Raw genomic sequence first — 21,131 nt, 5'->3', positions numbered from 1 at the left:
TCAGAGAGAAATATTATTATCACCCCCATTTTACAGGTAAGGAAACTGAGACCAAGAGAGTTGACTCGCCCAGTGTTACATGGGTCGTAAGAGGCCGTAATTCACCCCCCAGGCTTTCTGGCTGTTAAGCCTGCACTCTTGCCATGCCGGAGCTGCCTCCTGACTTTTGGGCTTGCATCGTAGGAGCCTCTTCTCTGACTCTGCTGTGCTGAGGTACGGAACATGCTGACAGAATGATTACCATCTGAGATGAGTCATTCACCACTTGGCACAGTGCCGTCCCAAGATGGCTGAAGCTGAAAGGGGAATGCCATGCTTACAGTTCAGTCAGGAATGTGGACATATGGACACCCAAACTGGTCTCTAGGCCGCAAACAGGAGACGCTTCTTTGATGCTGTCCTTGAAGTTGTATTTTTTCTTGGTGCAAAAGCTTAATACTGCATCTCTAAAACCAGAGCAGTGATGAGCCTTGGCCCCTAGATGGTGGGAGGTTGGTTATCTCCCCACACTTGGTCTGACAGCACTATTTCCGAGGACGGCCACTCTGCAATGGGTCGTACGGTTCCAAGTCCCTCACAGAAGTGGCGGCTGACAGAGAGCACAGTGGTAAACCTCCAGATCCCAGCCAGGTCCAAGTTTTAAATTAATAATCGTTACTTTGGGAAACTTCAATGCAAAGCCACATTTCAAATACATCAGCTTACAAGGCTGCCTAAATATTTCTCTTGCAAATACTTGTATGTTACTGCTCGTACGATGCATCCTGCCGGAGAGTTCTGCTCATCTTTGGAGCAAAATTACCATCTGCTTTCTGCTGACCTTAACATATCCCATGTTCTTTCTCTTTCTCTCTCTCTCTCTCACACACACACACACACACATGCACACACACAAGCACTCATGCACATACATGCATGCACAGACCAGGAACCTGACCAGGTTGAGCCACCTGTCCCTGTCCCTGTCCCTGTCCCTGTCTCTGTCTCTCTGTCTTTATTATTTGCCTTTAAAAGCCTTTATTTTTTAAACAACTGTATCCACTCCCTTTTCACCCACAGCCAAGAATCAGAGCTGTGACCTCGCTCTCTTATTCTCAGACTCGGAACAAGTGTTTAAAGATTTCAGTCCCGGGTCAAGGCCAGATCTACGGGTCTGGGAGGGATCAGCGCAGCTCTGCTCACTAACCTCCCAGGCGGCAGGAGCTTCCCAAGACAGGAGGGTGGAAGAAAAAGAGGTGAGGGTTGGGATGGAGAGGGAGGGGAGCCAGAGGCCGAGGACACAACCGTGGGAGGTGCTGAGGTCAGGGTTGCAAGGAGGGCGTGCTTACGAGTGTTAAATGATACCGGAGGCCAAGCAAAAGGAGAAAACGGGAAAAGCCTACTCGATTTGGTTATTTTTGAGACAGCCCTGTCAACGTGGTAATGAGATGCTTCTTAGCGAGGGAACGGGTAGTGAGAGTACGGATTCAGGAGGTGAAGATCCAGCACTGGTTTAAGAAGCAGCCACAGCAGACGGAGAGAGAGGGAGGCCTTCTGAAGCACGCAGCACACGTACTACTGCTGTAACACAAATTTGCTATTTTAAGTGTTTTGATAAATGTATTGGTTTCTTTTGTAATTCTGTATCTTTTATTCATAGAAAACATTACTCTGAGAAGAGAGACATAGACTACCAAACTGGCCCCCCAAAGGTTAGAACTGCTGCATTATAATGAAGTTAAGCAATATTAAAGGAAAAGAAGGACATGTTCAGGAGCAAGAGTGTAACTTATGTCTAACGTCTCAGCAGGAACACTGCCTGTAAAAGACAATGGACTAATGTCCTCACAGTGTTGATTAAAATAGGGAACCAGTAAAGGTATTCGCAGGCATGTGAGGTCTAGGAAGGACTCGCCTACGAAGTTTTAGAAAAAATTGCTCTTGAGTAAAAACGAAAATAAATCCAAGAGTAGATAAGATGTGGGAAAGAAGAGTAAGTGAAAAGAAAAACAGCAAATATTAATGTTTTCTCATAAGCAGTTAAAGTAAGTATATTCATAAGATTCTGCAGCTAAAACCACAGATGATGTCAACACGGCAAGTAGTGAGGTGGGGAAGGAGGTCAGAGGGTTCTTGGTCTCTTATTCAGGAGAACAGAGATATCGATTTGTTTTTGTGGATGACAGAGAAAAAAGCATAAGTATGAGTCTTAAGAAGTTAGGCATAGCTGCCAGAGGAATGCAAGTAGAATGTAAAACTTTTAAATCAGCAGAATAATATTCAGTTTAACCAACGGAAAGTAGGCTGAGGGGTGGGTGAGCAAACAGAGAACAAAGTAAATTGGAGATGCAGGGTAAGATGGCAGAAGACATACCCTGATATGACAGTAGTCACAACAAATGAATAAAAAGACAGAGATTCTCAAATTAAATTTTTAAAAGATTCAGCATTATACTATCTAAGACACACATTTAAATAAAAGGATTCCAACACCTGCATAAAAACACCAGGCGAATATTAACAACAAGAAGAACTGCATAGTAGTTTTAAGAGCAGAAATAAAATTGTGTGATGAAAAACATCAGAAGGAATAAACATGGAAATTACATACTTGTATAAGGAACAATAAATCAAGAAGATTATGAACACATCTAACTAACAAAATAGCCTCAGAGAATACAGAGCTACCAGTGACAGAACTATTGACAGAACTAGATAATCAACCAGTAAAGTTTGAGGTTTACACTCAGAATCTGAACAGACAAACAGTACTTAGAGAAATTAAGTATGCACATACCCTGTGACTCAGTAGAAATTAAGTATGCATATATTCTATGACTCCTGCACACACACAGACACATGTGAGTGCACATGAGAAAACCTCATACAGGTAATAGGCGGATAGGCACAAATATATTTGACGAATAGTCATCTGTGGTAGCAAAGAGTTTGGGGAAACTTAGGTATGCATCACTAGGGGATGGAATAAATAAAGCATGGATATACCCATAATGGAACACTATACACATGGTATTCGCAGAGCTACACAAATACATCTTAAACCATAAGGGGCATCCCTGGTTGGCGCGGTGGTTGAGAGTCCGCCTGCCAATACAGGGGACACGGGTTCGTGCCCCGGTCCGGGAAGATCCCACATGCTGCGGAGTGGCTGGGCCCGTGAGCCATGGCCACTGAGCCTGCGCGTCCGGAGCCTGTGGTCCGCAACGGGAGAGGCCACAACAGTGAGAGGCCTGTGTACCGCAAACAAAACAAAACAAAAAAACCCATAAGGCTGGGGGCTTCCCTGGTGGCGCAGTGGTTGAGAATCTGCCTGCCAATGCAGAGGACATGGGTTTGATCCCTGGTCCGGGAAGATCCCACATGCCGCAGAGCAACTAAGCCCACACGCCACAACTACTGAGCCTGTGCTCTAGAGCCCGTGAGCCACACCTACTGAGCCCGCGTGCCACAACTACTGAAGCCCGCGCACCTAGGGCCGTGCTCCGCAACAAGAGAAGCCACCGCAATGAGAAGCACTGCACCGCAACGAAGAGTAGACCCTGCTCGCTGCAACTAGAGGAAGCCCGCGCACAGCAAGAAGATCCAACACAGCCAAAATAAATAAATAAAATAAATGAACTAAAAAAAACAACAACATAAGACTGAGTGAAAGAGAAAGAAACAGAATGAGATTTGTAGTACAATACCACTTATATAAATAATGACACTGGAAAGGCAATACTATGAATCTTCCATAACATGCACATATTTTGAATATGTAGAGGGTGGGGCTAGAAGGTTATACATAAAACACAGTTGAGTGGGTGCCAGCGATGGGGAGAGCAGAATTGGGAATGGTGAAAAAGATGTGAAATAACAGAGTGAAATTAAAACGAATGGGGAACACTGCCAGTTTGTGACAACAGGACCACGATATGAAGAGTGTGAGTCCCACAGAATCCCACACCAGTGGACCTTGAGAACGATGCAGATGAAAGAAAAGAGGATAAAATGCAGCATTTGGCAGGAAACAACTCTGTTTAAGCCAGTAACAGTGGATGGCTCTTCTCTCACTTTCTTAGTGTATCACAGGAGGGACTGCGGGGCTGTGAGTACTGGTTCCTTCCTCAATATTGTGTCACTGATACTAATTTTATTACAATCTTTTTCTGTGTGACAGTTGCCATTTATTATCATGAAGCTTAGTCCAGTCCTTACTGAAAGAATAAAAAGTCCATATGAGAAATTATTTGATGTCTTTTTTTTTTTTGCGGTACGCAGGCCTCTCACTGCTGTGGCCTCTCCCGTTGCGGAGCACAGGCTCCGGACGCGCAGGCTCAGCGGCCATGGCTCCCGGGCCCAGCCGCTCCGCGGCATGTGGGATCTTCCCGGACCGGGGCACGAACCCGCATCCCCTGCATCGGCAGGTGGACTCTCAACCACTGCACCACCAGGGAAACCCTTATAAGTCTATTTTTGAAACTGTTTTTCCATACTGGTTTCAAAATTGGTGCCTTTACATTAAAATGTCTTCTCTGAATTGGCCCACGCCAACTGTCATGAGAAAACTGGAATAAAAGACCTCAGAATCCCTGAAGCTTTTATTCTTGTGGCACATGAGCTGTTTTTCCACAGAAGGTGAACAATAGGTTTGGCTCTTTTCTTAGGTTCAAAATCTGTCTCTCAGTGGTAAAGCATTTGACTGCATATCTCTCTGTAAGTTTCTAAACATGTAATCTCTGCGTTAGAAAATAAGCTCAGCACCTATGGAAGTAGGTAGTGAACAGACTACCTTTTGGAGGTTCAAAGGAAGTTAAAAGTACATGGTTAGTTTGATTATGTTGGGAGCGTATGTAAGAAAGGTAAAAATTGTGTCTATCATAACTTACTTCACATGTTAAAACTCTTAATTGTAAAATAGACAGCTGGGATTGCAAAAGTTAATGCGTTCTGACCTCTAAAAGGTAAAGGGCAGGAAAGCATATGGTGACACTTAGTGGAGAAGGACCATCCTTCACCTGTGAGGTTGGCAGGGAAGGGATAGTTCTACTGAGAAGAGAGTGGATGCCTCATATGTGGTTTCACGGCAGAGCCTCGTGAAAGGCGGTCGTGCTAAGAAAAGAATAAATGTGCTAGCGATCCTTGAGGTGAACAGCTGTGAGGGAGTAGCATTCCATGGAGAAGCTTCTGTATTTTACTTGCATTTTTGCTTTGTAGATAGTTTGCTGATGTCATCTAGTGATTTTTTAAGACTAGATTTCATCTAGCACATCTTTTTACTTGATTATTTTATGGCAGTGGTTCCTAATTATGACATCACTCCCTATCTCTGTTTAGGAGAGAACCAGGAGACCAGTTACAAGGGTTGGGCCAGAAACTCTTTGCATTAGGGTCCCAGCTAGCATCTCAGCCACTGCCAAACAGGCAAGACCTCAGTTTGAGAGACGGAGACTGAAAACTATATTTAGGGCCTAGAATGATCTGAGATGCTATGTTTCATCATATGAATTTCTCTGCGACTCTTTTTTTAGGCTTCAGTCATGCTTGATTTCAGTCTTGGTATCTAATGAAAAAAATATTTCCAAAGATGGTAATATGACTGTTAACTCAGAGAAGTAACAGAAATATAATTCACTTATTCATTCATCCTATTGCTCACTCAGCAAATCCACTGGGCAACCACTGCAGCGATATTCTAAATCTCTCCTGTCATGTAGCTTACCTTCTAGGGGAAGGGCACAAAGATAAATGAAAACATCAGAAGTTCTAAGGAGAATGTAAGATGGTAAACGACTGGCTACCTTAGACTGAGTGGTCGGCGAAGGCCTCTCTGAGGAGGTACAGAGCTGAGAGTGAATGAGAGGAGCCAAGCTTTAAGACACGGGAGAATCCCAGGTGTCCACCAACAGATGAATGGATACAGAAGATGTGGTGCATATACACACAATGGAATATTACTCAGGCATAAAAAAGGATGAAATCCTGCCATTTGCAACAATGTGGACGCACCTAGTGAGTATTATGCTTAGTGAAATAAGTCAGAGAAAGACCAAATACTGTATGTTATCACGTATATGTGGAATCTAAAAAATAAAACAAATGAATGCATATAACAATACAGAAACAGACTCACAGATACAGAGAGCAAACCAGTAGTTACCAGCAGGGAGAGGGAAAGAGGGGAGGGGCAAGATAGGGGTAGGGGATTGAAAGACACAAACTACTATATGTATAAAATACATAAGCAACAAGGATATATTGTACAGCACAGGGAAATATTACCATTATTTTGTAATAACTTTAAATGGAGTATAATTTATAAAATATTGAATCACTACACTATACACTTGAAACTAATGTAATATTGTAAATCAACTATACCTCAATTAAAAAAAAGTAGGAGCCAATTTTGTTGATGGCTGGGGAGGAGTTTCAGGTAGAGGCAACAGCCAGTGTACATGCTCTAAAGCAGGAACAGGCTTGGTGTGTTCAAGAAACATACCAAGATTGGGGGCCAGCCAGGAGACCAGTTACAACAGTCCAATCAGGAAACCACCAAGGCTTCGACTAGAGTGGGACCCGTGGCAGGAGACAGCAGTGGGTGCGTTTGGGGCACAGCCGGAGGCAGTCACAGGACTCACTAATGATGGGCAGTGATGAGGGAAAGAGGAAATCAAGGCTAACGCCAGAGTTTGGGTTCAAGCAGAAATGGGTGCACGATGATGTCATTTTCTGAGACGGGAAGGCTGGCAGAAGAGCAGGCTTGGGGCAGGCAGCAGGAGCTCTCCTTGCCATGCTTACTCTGAGATGCCCATCAGACAGCCACGTGGATACGCCAAGTAGCTGTGTACGTGGATGCAGAGTTTCCGGAAAAGCGAGGCCTGGAGATTTTGATTTCAGAGTCACTGGTGCATAAACAGTTTAGGGAGCCGTTGGACTGGATGAGATCACCCAGGGAAACGCATGGCTGGAGAAGAGGGGAAGGCTCTGTGTCTGATGCTCTAACATTTAGTGGTCACGGAGAGGAAGAGAACTCACAGGAGAGACTCCAGTCATGGCCAGTGAGGTGAGGGAAAGCGGGCAAGCACACGCCATGGAATCCAAGAGAAGAGAGTGTTTCAAGAAGGAGGGCACGTGGGCTGCTGCTGACAGCACGGAGAGAAGCCAGAGGGTCGCGCTCTAGACACAGCTCTAGAGAGTTCTGTGTTGACTTTGACAACCTTTGTAAAGGTTTACCAAATGAGCTAAAAAGAAAAATAGCTTATCTCTGTACCAGAGAAACTCTTAAGTAAGGCGTCTCGTTTGTTCCCTGCCCCCAGTACTTCTGCATAAAATTCTCTTGTTAATCCAAGCCCTTTGTGGTCGTGTCACAGTGAGGGCCTGCCTGCCTTGAAATTTGCCAATGTGACTGGTAATCCACAGAACGCCTGCTGGGGCTGCTGGGGCTGACTCAGGACCGGCCTGATCTCATCGTCTCCTACTGCAGGCTCCACAACTGAGAGCAGCGCTGCATGGGGCGTGGCGGCCATCTGGGGGTGCAAGACTTTGTGGGGATGGATCCTCTTCTGCATTGTGGGCAGCTTTGCCTGTGGCTGGAGCTGAAGGTAGTGCTCCAAAGCCATCACACTTTTCCAAATACCTGGTGGGTCACAGTAGCCACCCAGATGAGGGACCCTGGTATAAGGACCAAGACAGCCTTAACGTTCCCCTCGGACTGAGCAAATTTTGACAGGTTTCTTCTGACCCTAGATCCTTGACTCCCCTATTCTTAAAGCATTTCCTTAAATTCTTTCTCTGCTCCTTTGAGATATTTATCTTTTAAAAAGCCTTTTGCCAGTTGTAAAATGGCCTTTTTCCAGCTGTAAAACTGGAATGTCTTTCTCAAGGACCTGGGGGCATCTTTTTGGAACATAAACATTCAGGGAGCTGCTGCCTCTACACCCCAGTTCTGGGGAGGGTAGGAGCCTAACTTCCTCAGGGCAGGCAACTTGCTCCAAGTTGTAAAAGGGACAACAATTTTTCTTGCCCTTTCCTTCAGCAGAGCTGAGCTCACCCCAAGCTCTGGCCTCTCTCCCATCCTGTAGTAGCCTTGAATGAAGTCTTCCTTTCTTGTTTAACTTTGGTGCAATTTTTGTTTGGACAAGACAAATGGTTAAGTCTCTGGACTCAGACTGGGATCAAGTCCCACCTCTTGTCTCTTACTAGCTGCCTGACCTTGGGCTGTTAACTAATCTTTAGCTTTAGTTTCTTCACTGTGAAAAGAAAATGGGAATCGGTAACTACATACTTTATAAGGTTCTCGTGTGGATTAAACGAGATAAATAAAAGCACATGAAGCGCGTGGCCTTGAAGTATCACCCAGGACATCTCAGCCAGCACGTATGTTGCTATTGACTCAGGTTTGCGGGAAATGGGAAAAAACAACAGATTTCCTGTGTTCTAATTCCTGCAATTCAAATTGTATATTTTTTATCTTAAACTTTTCAGATACCAGAAAGAGCCATTTTATTCATGCACGGATTGGAGTGCACTTCATGACGTGAATCCCATTTTTCTCCCTTGCCTACAAAGGTCCATTTTCTCTTTACTCCCTCCAGGACCTGGCATTTCAGATGGCCATGGGATTATCCACTCATGAGTCTGGAATACTGAGGGTGTGAGGGGCAGCTGACTAAACGAGCTACACCATCGAGTCTGGGGAGGTGGGCAGCTGTCTGGGGCTGCTCGCCAAGCGTAGCCCGGAGAATGGTCATAGCGCTCTAGTCCCCATTCGCTTATGAGTCCATCTAACAAACCTCAACTCTGCCATAAACTCAGGTTGCCACACAGGAGGAAATCTGCCTGATAGACAAACTGTTTGGCACAGGAAGAAACGCTGCAGGCTCCCTGCTCCCACGAGCCCTCCTGAAGACAGCACTTCCCCCGTGGAATCTCCCACCGGGCCTCCCGGGCAGCACAGAGGATCCTGAAGGAGTGAGGATGAGTAAGCCTCTGCCGGGTGACATCTTGCACAGAAGGGTTGGCCTCCTTGAACTTCCAGAGAGATTTCAGAAGAGCTCAGGGCCAAGTGAGTTGAGCCTGGACATCTGTCATAGTTAAGGGGACCTAACCTTCTTGCTCAAGGAGCCACTGAGGAGCTTGACTTCCCCCTGAAGCTTCCCGAAGCAGCCTCCAGCCCTCTGGAAACGCTGGCCTCCTCCTTAAACTACTGCTGAACACAGTGACACACTCTGGCCTGTGTTGATTTTGCTGCACGTAAACCCCTGCACTGGCCCCCCGCCCTGACAAGCCCGCTCACCTCTCCCCAATGGCTCATGCTGCCCCTGCCCTGGGCTGGCCGCCGGCCTGCAGGTTGAGGCCCCCCAGACCTCTGCTTCCTGCCAGCCCGGCCGCTGCTGCTTCGGCGGCCAGGACTCCGAACTCGCTGGCATGTCTCTGTGCCAAAGAGGGCCCCGGCTCAACGCACCCTGCTGCTGCTCGTGCTGAGTCATGCCCTTGAGCGTGTCTGCTCTTCTCCACCCCGTGAGAGAAATCTGGCCCGTGGCTTCCACGGAAGATGCTCTTGGGCTGCTGAGGCTGCAGACCACCGTGTGGTTCACATACCTCTGCCAGGCCATCCCGGGAGCTCATCTAATGCTATTTGCTCATGTTGGAGCAAAGACATGAGGCATGAGAAAGCCTCCAGTGCTTTTCAGACAAATACCAGCAACTGCTGTTTCTTCCCAGGTCAGTTTTCATTTTAAAATTTAAATGAATTGTTACTTTTTGACTAAACCAGAATCATAGCTGGATTCTCGTAACTTCCAAAAGACCTGTGTTAGCCGTCTTTTCATGACACCTTCTAATTATATATATATACACACATCTTTATTGGAGTAGAATTGCTTTACAGTGTTGTGTTACTTTCTGCTGTATAACAAAGTGAATCAGCTATACGTATACATATATCCCCATATCTCCTCCCTCTTGCATCTCCCTCTCACCCTCCCTATCCCACCCATCTAGGTGGTTACAAAGCACCGAGCTGACCTCCCTGTGCTATGCGGCTGCTTCCTACTAGCTATCCATTTTACATTTGGTAGTGTATATATGTCCACACCACTCTCTCACTTCTTCTCAGCATCCCCTTCCCCCTCCCTGTGTCCTCAAGTCCATTCTCTGCGTCTGTGTCTTTATTCCTGTCCTGCCCCTAGGTTCTTCATAACCATATATAAAAATATATAGATATATATTTAGGTTCCATATATATGTGTTAGCATACGGTATTTGTTTTTCTCTTTCTGACTTACTTCACTCTGTATGACAGACTCTAGGTCCATCCAATTCACCACAAATAACTCAATTGCGTTTCTTTCTATGGCTGAGTAATATTCCGTTGTATATATGTGCCACATCTTCTTTATCCATTCATCTGTTGATGGACACTTCGGTTGCTTCCATGTCCTGGCTATCATAAATAATGCTGCAATGAACATTGTGGTACATGACTCTTTTTGAATTATGGTTTTCTCAGGCTATATGCCCAGTAGTGGGATTGCTGGGTCATATGGTAGTTCTATTCTTAGTTTTTTAAGGAACCTCCATACTGTTCTCCATAGTGCCTGCATTCCTACCAACAGTGCAAGAGGGTTCCCTTTTCTCCACACCTTCTCCAGCATTTATTGTTTGTAGATTTTTTGATGATGGCCATTCTGACTAGTGTGAGGTGATACCTCATTGTAGTTTTGATTTGCATTTCTCTAATGATTAGTGATGTTGAGCATCCTTTCGTGCGTTTGTTGGCAATCTGTATATCTTCTTTGGAGAAATGTCTATTTAGTTCTTCTACCCATTTTGGGATTAGGTTGTTTGTTTTTTTGATATTGAGCTGCATGAGCTGCTTGTATATTTTGGAGATTAATCCTTTGTCAGTTGCTTTGTTTGCAAATATTTTCTGAGGGTTGTCTTTCCGTCGTTTATGGTTTCCTGTGCCAAAGATTTTAAGTTTCATTAGGTCCCATTTGTTTATTTTTGTTTTTATTTCCATTTCTCTAGGAGGTGGGTCAAAAAGGATCTTGCTGTGATTTATGTCATAGAGTGTTCTGCCTATGTTTTCCTCTAAGAGTTTTATAGTGTCTGGCCTTATATTTAGGTCTTTAATCTATTTTGAGTTTATTTTAGTGGATGGTGTTAGGGAGTGTTCTAATTTCATTCTTTTACATGTAGCTGCCCAGTTTTCCCAGCAACACTTACTGAAGAGGCTGTCATTCCTCCATTCTATATTCTTGCCTCCTTTATCAAAGATAAGGTGACCATATGTGCGTGAGTTTATCTCTGGGCTTTCTGTCCTGTTCCATTGATCTCTATTTCTGTTTTTGTGCCAGTACCATACTGTCTTGATTACTGTAGCTTTGTAGTATATTCCGAAGTCTGGGAGCCTGATTCCTCCAGCTCCATTTTCCTTTCTCTAGACTGCTTAGGCTATTCAGGGTCTTTTGTGTTTCCATACAAATTGTGAAATTTTTTATTCTAGTTCTGTGAAAAGTGCCATTGGTAGTTTGAAAGGGATTGCATTGAATCTGCAGATTGCTTTGGGTAGTAGAGTCATTTTCACAATGTTGATTCCTCCAATCCAAGAACATGGTATATTTCTCCAACTGTTTGTAGCATCTTTAATTTCTTTCATCAGTGTCTTACAGTTTTCTGCATACAGGTGTTTTGTCTCCTTAGGTAGGTTTATCCCTAGATATTTTATTCTTTTTGCTGCAATGGTAAATGGGAGTGTTTCCTTAATTTCCCTTTCAGATTTTTCATCATTTGTGTATAGGAATGCAAGAGATTTCTGTGCCTTAATTTTGTATCCTGCTACTTTACCAAATTCATTGATTAGCTCTAGTAGTTTTCTGGTAGAATCTTTAGGATTCTCTATGTATAGTATCATGTCATCTGCAAACAGTGACAGTTTTACTTTTTCTCTTCTGATTTGGATTTCTTTAATTTCTTTTTCTTGTCTGATGGCTGTGTCTAAAACTTCCAAAACTATGTTAAATAACAGTGGTGAGAGTGGGCCACCTTGTCTTGTTCCTGATCTTAGAGGAAATGGTTTCAGTTTTTCACCATTGAGAATGATGTTGGCTGTAGGTTTGTCATATATGGGCTTTATAATGTTGAGCTAAGTTCCCTCTGTGCCTACTTTCTGGAGGGTTTTTAATCATAATTTGGTGTGGAATTTTGTTGAAAGCTTTATCTGCATCTATTGAGATGATAGTATGATTTTTATCCTTCATTTTGTTAATATGGCATATCACATTGATTGATTTGCGTATATTGAAGAATCCTTGCATTCCTGGGATAAACCGTACTTGATCATGGTGTATGATCCTTTTAATGTACTGTTGGATTCTGTTTGCTAGTATTTTGTTAAGCATTTTTGCATCTATGTTCATCATATTGGCCTGTAGTTTTCCTTTTTTGTGATATCTTTGTCTGGTTTTGGTATCAGGGTGATGGTGGCCTCAGAATGAGTTTGGGAGTGTTCCTCCCTCTGCTATATTTTGGAAGAGTTTGAGAAGGATAGGTGTTAGTTCTCTAAATGTTTGATAGAATTCGCCTGTTAAGCCATCTGGTCCTGGGCTTTTGTTTGTTGGAGGATTTTTAATCAGTTTCAATTTCAGTGCTTGTGATTGGTCTGTTCATATTTTCTATTTTTTCCTGGTTCAGTCTCGGAAGGTTGTGCTTTTCTAAGAATTTGTCCATTTCTTCCAGGTTGTACATTTTATTGGCATAGAGTTGCTTGTAGTAATCTCTCATGATCCTTTGTATTTCTGCAGTGTCAGTTACTTCTCCTTTTTCATTTCTAATTCTAACTGATTTGAGTCTTCTCCCTTTTTTTCTTGATGAGTCTGGCTAATGGTTTATCAATTTTGTTTATCTTCTCAAATAACCGGCTTTTAGTTTTATTGATCTTTGCTATTGTTTTCTTTGTTTCTATTTCATTTATTTCTGATCTGATCTTTATGATTTCCTTCCTTCTGCTAACTTTGGGGTTTTTTTGGTTCTTCTTTCTCTAATTGCTTTAGGTGTAAGGTTAGGTTGTTTATTTGAGATGTTTCTTGTTTCTTGAGGTAGGATTGTATTGCTATAAACCTCCCTCTTAGAACTGCTTTTGCTGCATCCTATAGGTTTTGGGTCATCAAGTTTTCATTGTCATTTGTTTCTAGGTATTTTTTGATTTCCTCTTTGATTTCTTCAGTGATCTCTTGGTTATTTAGTACTGTATTGTCTAGCCTCCATGTGTTTGTATTTTTTACAGTTTTTTTTCCATAACTGATATCTAGTCTCATACCGTTGTGGTCAGAAAATATACTTGATAGGATTTCAATTTTCTTAAATTTACCAAGGCTTGATTTGTGTCCCAAGATATGGTCTATGCTGGAGAATGTTCCATGAGCACTTGAGAATAAAGTGTATTCTGTTGTTTTTGGATGGAATGTCCTATAAATATCAACTAAGTCCATATTGTTTCATGTGTCATTTAAAGCTTGTGTTTCGTTATTTTCATTTTGGATGATCTGTCCATTGGTGAAAGTGGGGTGTTAAAGTCCCCTACTATGATTGTGTTACTTTCGATTTCCCCTTTTATGGCTGTTAGCATTTGCCTTATGTATTGAGATGCTCCTATGTTGGGTGCATAAATATTTACAATTGTTGTATCTTCTTGGATTGATCCCTTGGTCATTATGTAGTGCCCTTCTTTGTCTCTTGTAACAGTCTTTATTTTAAAGTCTATTTTGTCTGATATGAGAATTGCTACTCCAGCTTTCTTTTGATTTCTATTTGCATGGAATATCTCTTTCCATCCCCTCACTTTCAGTCTGTATGTGTCCCTAGGTCTGAAGTGGGTTTCTTGTAGACAGCATATATACGGGTCTTGTTTTTGTATCCATTCAGCCAGTCTATGTCTTTTGGCTGGGGCATTTAATCCATTTACATTTACGGTAATTATCGATACGTATACTCCTATTACCATTTTCTTAATTGTTTTCGGTTTGTTATTGTAGGTCTTTTCCTTCTCTTGTGTTTCCTACCTGGAGAAGTTCCTTTAGCATTTGTTGTAAAGCTGGTTTGGTGGTGCTGAATTCTCTTCGCTTTTGCTTGTCTGTAAAGATTTTGATTTCTCCGTCGAATCTGAATGAGATCCTTGCTGGGTAGAGTAATTTTGGTTGTAGGTTTTTCCCTTTCATCACTTTAAATATGTCCTACCACTGCCTTCTGGCTTGTAGAGCTTCTGCTACAAGATCAGCTGTTAACCTTATGGGGACTCCCTTGTATGTTATTTGTCACTTTTCCCTTGCTGCTTTTAATATTTTTTCTTTGTATTTATTTTTTGATAGTTTGATTAATATGTGTCTTGGCGTGTTTCTCCTTGAATTTATCCTGTATGGGACTCTCTGTGCTTCCTGGACTTGACTGACTATTTCCTTTCCCATATTAGGGAAATTTTCAACTATCATCTCTTCAAATATTTTCTCAGACCCTTTCTTTTTCTCTTCTTCTTCTGGGACACCTATAATTCGAATGTTGGTGCATTTAATGTTGTCCCAGAGGTCTCTGGGACTGTCCTCAATGTTTTTCATTCTTTTTTCTTTATTCTGCTCTGTGGTAGTTATTTCCACTATTTTATCTTCCAGGTCACTTATCCGTTCTTCTGCCTCAGTTATTCTGCTATTGATTCCTTCTAGAGAATCTTTAATTTCATTTATTGTGCTGTACATCATTGTTTGTTTGCTCTTTAGTTCTTCTAGGTCCTTTTTAAACGCTTCTTGTATTTTCTCCATTCTATTTCCAAGATTTTGCATCATCTTTACTCTCATTATTCTGAATTCTTTTTCAGGTAGGTTGCCTATTCCTTCTTCATTTATTTGGTCTGGTGGGTTTTTTCCTTGCTCCTTCATCTGTTGCATATTTCTCTGTCTTCTCATTTTGTTTAACTTACTGTTTTGGGGGTCTCCTTTTCACAGGCTACAGGTTCACAGTTCCCGTTGTTTTTGGTGTCTGCCGCCAGTCGGTAAGGTTGGTTCAGGGGCTTGTGTAGGCTTTCTGGTAGAGGGGCCTGGTGCCTTTGTTCTGGTGGGTGGGGCTGGATCTTGTCTTTCTGGCTGGCAGGGCCACGTCCGTTGGTGTGTTTTGGGGTGTCTGTGAACTCACTATGATTTTAGGCAGCCTCTCTGCTAATGGGTGGGGTTTTGTTCCTGTCTTGTTAGTTGCTTGCCATGGGGTGTTCAGCACTGGAGCTTGCTGGCCGTTGAGAGGAGCTGGGTCTTAGCGTTGAGACAGAGATCTCTGGGAGAGCTCTTGCCGACTGATATTACATGGGGCCGGGTGGTCTCTGGTGGTCCAATGTCCTGAACTCGTCTCTCCCACTTCAGAGGCTCAGGCCTGACACTAGGCTGAGGCACTAAGACCCTGTCAGCCACATGGCTCTCTTGCTCTTCTTCTCCTTTGTTTTACTGTCATAGAAGGAACAGAGATTTTGGAGCCAGACAAATTCAAGTCTGAATCTCACATTCATCACTGCATGTAGTTGTATAGCATCAGGCAGTTTGCTTAGGCTCTCTGAGCACAGTTTCTTCGTCTATGCCATGGAGTCTCTACTGCTCCCCCAGACCAGTTGTTGGGTAGATAAGTGTTATTGAAGGATGGAGCCTTATCTCCTCCCACTTCGCGGCGGGGGACTATCCAATGGAAAGGAGGCTCTACCTTCTAATTACATTTAACATGTAGAGGGAAGAGAACTGTATCCTCTGTTTTTCAGTGACTTTGGAAGAGGAGACAGGATCCTGGCCTTGCTAACGTAGGCAGCAGGCAGAGGGTGGCCTTCTGTAGAGTCCAAAGCCAAGAACGTCTTTTAGCTCTAGGTTGAGCTTTTAAGCCCTTCCTTCTCTAGAACCCGGATGGAACTCTCGGGCAGCTGTGCCCCAAGTCTCCGCTGTAAAAAGGGATGCTGGGTGGTGTTTTCAGAGGGATGCTCACTTCCTTTCTTGGTGAGAAAATTCCTGGGCCCTCGCTTGCTGCTCTGTGGCCACCATGGCAGGTGTGTGGAGTGACTGTGGAGTGACTTGGATGTCGAGGGCCATGTAGCACGTGACCTTTCCTTCAGGGCTGGTGGGGTGAAGTGATCCCATTTCAGGTCAGTATTTTGGGAAGGAGGAAACAAGCCAGTTAGAAGTGAGTTCTGTAGGGAAGTGAGTTCTGTAGGAGAGGGTGAATATTACATGGAGCAAGAAGAAAGCTAAGGGAATAAAAGGTAAAGGAAAAGGTAGAGAAATACCTCCTATTTAATGAGTACTGGCTCTGTGCCAGATACTATATGGAGCACTTAGCATGGACTAGCTCATCTCCTCCTGAGACATAGGAACTGTATTCCTACTTGACAGATATATTAGGTAACTTGTCAGTGGTCCCTCAGATGCTAAGTGGCAGAGGTGGGATTCAAGCCCATGGTGTTATGGGTAATCACTTGGCAACTCAGAACTTTTCAAACCACTTCTAAACACACAATCCTAAATGGCTGAAGTTGGAAGAAAGTCTGGAGACCAACTAATCCAATTCGTTTATTTGATGAAAAAAGAGACTCAAAGAGGAAAAGTAGTAACACTTGTTATTAGAGCTGAACTGAGAACAATTTCCCGGTTGCCTGAATCCCTATCGAATAGTCTTGGAATAACTGGCTCCAGGACTTCAGAGCTGTTGAATTTGTTGTTTTCTGGAAACAAGCCCCTCCCCAATTCCCCTGGGGAAGACTTCTATTGCAGACCAATATTTCTCATACTGTCTCAAATAGCTTGTGTCCGGGAGATGTGCCTCACGCCCACATCTCAGATAACAGGAAATTAGAAAGTGGCACAGGAGACTTACTCTTTTTCATCAAGTGAAAGGAAGCTGCTGACTCATCATATCAGCCCACTGTTCTGAAACTTTTCTCTCTCCAAAGTCAACAGTGGTTTCATAATTACTAAATTGAAAGAACATTTTCTTAGCTCTATTTTACACATGGGACTTGATATTATTTGTCAATGATAAGCAGTTTCATGAAACTCTCTCCTCCTGTGACAGCCTGTCTCCTGGTTTTTCCTTGCTTGTTCTTTTCATTCCTCTTCATTCTTCTTCCTGAGATGCTACTCTTCCTGCCTCTCCCTTAGATTTAAGTGTTCTGTCAGACTCTGACCACAGCCCTCTCCTCTTCTCTTTTATTAAGCTGTTCCCAGGTCATCTTGTTTACATGAGTCAAAATTCTTTCCAAGACCATAATAAATGCCTCCCCCTACCCTTTTTCATGTTACAGCTTTACTTGGTCTCTAAGACTCTTGGAGACCACTGCAGTCAGTAGACAGAAAGGGATAAAAGTAAAATTGGATCTCTGCATCCAGGGAGATCTCAGAAAAGTGAGAAATTGGGTCAGTTAGGGTCACCTGTCATAATGAAAACCAAGTAGAATCTAACCAGCATGCCTGGGAGAACAGGATTTAGGAGGAAACTTGTCCTAGGTGATCTGGGTAAGATGTGTTGATAAAGGGGAATTTGTTCACAGCTTTTGGCAGGAATCAGTGGACCTGATGTTTTATAAAAATAATTAAAAAGTCTACAAATAAATGCTGTAGAGGCTGTGGAGAAAAGGGAACCCTCCTACACTGTAGGTGGGAATGTAAATTAGTACAGCCACCATGGAGAACAGTATGGAGGTTTCTCAAAAGACTAAAAATAGAGTTGCTATACAATCCAGCAATCCCACTCCTGGACATATATCGGGACAAAACTATAATTCAAAAAGATACATGCAGGACTTCCCTGGTGGCACAGTGGTTAAGAATCCGCCCGCCAATGCAGGGGACATGGGTTCGAGCCCTGGTCCGGGAAGATCCCACATGCGGGGGAGCGACTAAGCCTGTGTGCCACAACTACTGAGCCTGCGCTCTAGGGTCCATGAGCCACAACTACTGAGCCCATGCACCACAACTACGGAAGCCTGCACCTAGAGCCCGTGCTCTGCAACAAGAGAAGCCACCACAATGAGAAGCCTGCACACCGCAATGAAGAGTAGCCCTTGCTCGCCGCAACTAGAGAAAGCCTGCGTGCAGCAATGAAGACCCAACACAGCCAAAAAAAAAGATACATGCACCCCTATGTTCAGCACTATTTACAACAGCCTTGACAGGGAAGCAACCTAAATGTCCAGCAACAGATGAATGGATAAAGAAGATGTGGAATACATATACCATGGAATATTACTCAGCCATAAAAAAAGAATGAAATAGTGCCATTTGTGGCTACATGGATGGACCTAGAGATTATCATACTAAGCAAAGTAGGTCAGAAAGAGAAAGACAAATACTGTATGGTATCACTTATATGTGGAATCTAAAATATGACACAAATGCACTTATCTATGAAACAGAAACAGACTCACAGACAAAGAGAACAGACTTGTGGTTGTCAAGGGGGCAGGGGGTGGGGGAGGGTTGGTTTGGGAGTTTGGGATTAGCAGATGCAAACTATTATATATAGAATGGATAAACAACAAGGTCCTTCTGTATAGCACAGGGAACTATATTCAATATCCTGTGATAAACCATAATGGAAAAGAATATGGAAAAGAATATATATATGTATAACTGACTCACTTTGCTGTGCACCAGGAAAACAACATTGTAAACCAACTGTACTTCAATAAAAAACTAACTTAAAAATAATGTGTAATTTTGAGAACTATAACTTGAGGGGAGGATTTGGAAGGGACTGAGCTCTGGTTGGGTTGGAGCAGTCAGTACTTCCTTCAAAATCTGTAACTTTCATGGCCCCTGGCTGACGTGGCTTGCTATCAAGTCAGTCTCACTTCCAAAGGTAACCGACTACGTTAACAATTTGCCCACATTTCACCAAAGGAGTGGACGTCAAATTTTACCTGTCTTTTCGTGACTGTCTAATGTTCTTAAAACATCCTGCCATAATTATGAAAGACACCATCGGGACTCTGACCTCCAGTGGGTGGAGCCCAGGTGGAAGGTCATGTCTGCTTTTGCTGGGTCTGAGACCAATTAACCCACACACACCTAGAGGGGAGGTCTAAGGTGGCAAGACAGCCACCAAGTCCTTCAAACTTGCTTTCTTTTCATTCAACAGAAGAAAAATAGCTAATTTCCTAAAATATTAGTATTCTGGAAGACGAAAGTTAAAATCTCACAAGCCATGGAAACGAGTATTGATTGAAAGTACTGTTAGGTTCAGCTAGGACATGTCATAAGCAAAGACCGGAATGTGGGGCTAGATCCACTTCTCGCAAAGGATACTTTACTTTTTGCTCTTTTTCAATTTCTTCCCAGTGTTGATCTCTTTCCTCTGTGGAAAGATGTTACGTAAGGAGAAGTCTAAGTCTTCCTCTGCCTAGAACCTTGAGGCTAGGTAGAGAAAGGAGTGGATTTCTACTTATCATTTCAAGCAACCCTGAACTTAGGGAGCCCATTCCCTCCCTCCCTCCCTCCCTCCCTCCCTCCCCCCCTCCCTCCCTCCCTCCCTCCCTCCCTCCCCTGCTTCCATCCTTCCTTTTGCACATTTACAAGTGCTCTAAATCATTACGGAAATTTATGCAGTTCTAAAACCATAAGCCCAAAACTGCATAGATCAGAGACCTCAGAGATGTCCTAGCCCACCCTCTCATTTTGTAGATGAGGATTGTGGGCTCCAGAACACAGAGAGTAGGGACTTCCCTGGTGGTCCAGTGGTTAAGACTCTGCACTTCCAACGCAGGAGACACGGGTTCAATCCCTTGTCGGGGAGCTAAGATCTCACGTGTCGTGCAATGTGGCCAAAAAGAAAACACAACAGAAAGCGGAGGGTAGAACCAGATTTAGGGTTCCTGGGTCCTCTTCCTTGTTCCATTCTGTTTCAGATGAGACCACAAGAGGCAAAAACACTTACTTTTGGAAAAATCTCTATCAGAATCCTACGTAGGCAGTTTTATTTTTTCCCAAGGTAGAAGTTGTTTCAAGCAACAGAGAAGTCACTCTTGCTGTCCCATCACTCACCGACAAACAGCTGGCTGTAGAGCTCCAGGCGGGTGTGGCCTTCCGTTGGGGCCTTGCGGGTCTGCTGGGGCAGCCTGTCCACCTGCAGGCTGGCCTGCTTGACATTCCTCTCCGCGGTGACCCGGTGCCACTGGTCATCGTTGAGAGGCGAGGGTGACCTCACCACAATCTCCACTGGCCCGTTTCCGACATCAAATGAAAAGGACACTTCCGTGGCAGCTGGAGGAGCACAAAGCATGAAAGGCACGTGAGTACTTCCCTCGCAGATGCCAAACAGTGGTGAATTCTAGAGGTAAAACCAAGCACGGAGAGAAAAGAAATCTAAGCTAGTCACTTGCTACAAAGGTCCAAGGCGAAATCCTTTGAGGAGGGATAAAACATGAACCCATTGTTAACCATTAATAACCAGGGGAAGGAAAATAAACTTGGATTGGGGGTCAGGTATACATTGGTTTATTTTATCAGGAAGTTACCATCATTGACTCTTTCCAGATAAGGAACTGAAGGCTGGCGCACTTAAGCACATGTCGAGCACCTTAGATTGAGTGAGTAGTGGAGTCAGGATGGGAACCAGGCTTCTCAGGTTTCAGAGCCTGAGGCCTTTTGGCTCTACACACACCCTGACTCTTCAGTAGCTCTTAGGGCGTGACCTGTAGCTCTGGCTGCACCAAGCGTCACCTGGGAGCTTTACGAAACACACCAGCTCCGCCCCCAGGGATTCCCACTCAGCTAGGTAGGCACTGGTAGTTTTTAAAAGCTTCCTGGAAAATATTAATATATAGCTAGAGTTGAGAGCTACTGCTTTGCGGGTATTCACAAAACTTTATTTCCTTGATCTAATCCTTAAGGTTCCTATGGAAAGTCAGGGAGCTGTGAATTGTGCATGCAATGAGGACGACCCACATCTCTCCCGGACCTCTGGGGCTGGGCAAAGGGCAGCTCCAGAGTCCTGCAGAAAAAACCCTTTCTTGAACCATTTGTTGCACACCTTGGATGTTCGCCATCTGGGACGTCAGGTCCTTCTCATAACCTACCCTCCAGCACTAATCACAAATCATTCTTCTTCTTCTTTTTTTTTTTTTTTATAGATCT

General features: G+C 43.7%; 1 protein-coding gene across 3 annotated transcripts in view; it reads right to left on the bottom strand.

Annotated features, from left to right (window-relative positions):
- Positions 1–21,131, bottom strand: part of CNTNAP2 (contactin associated protein 2) — a 2,029,937-nt gene that overhangs the window by 218,606 nt on the left and 1,790,200 nt on the right. For all 3 annotated transcript variants that reach the window (XM_067747291.1, XM_067747290.1, XM_067747289.1), the window contains one exon: positions 20,040–20,258. In XM_067747291.1, the coding sequence (XP_067603392.1) occupies positions 20,040–20,258 (219 nt within the window). The remainder of the gene's footprint in view (positions 1–20,039; positions 20,259–21,131) is intronic.

This window comes from Pseudorca crassidens, chromosome 8, assembly GCF_039906515.1.
Source record: "Pseudorca crassidens isolate mPseCra1 chromosome 8, mPseCra1.hap1, whole genome shotgun sequence".
In the NCBI taxonomy this organism is placed as follows: Eukaryota; Metazoa; Chordata; class Mammalia; order Artiodactyla; family Delphinidae; genus Pseudorca; species Pseudorca crassidens.
Note: the sequence above shows the minus strand (reverse complement) of the source record. Positions and strands in the feature narration are given on the sequence as shown.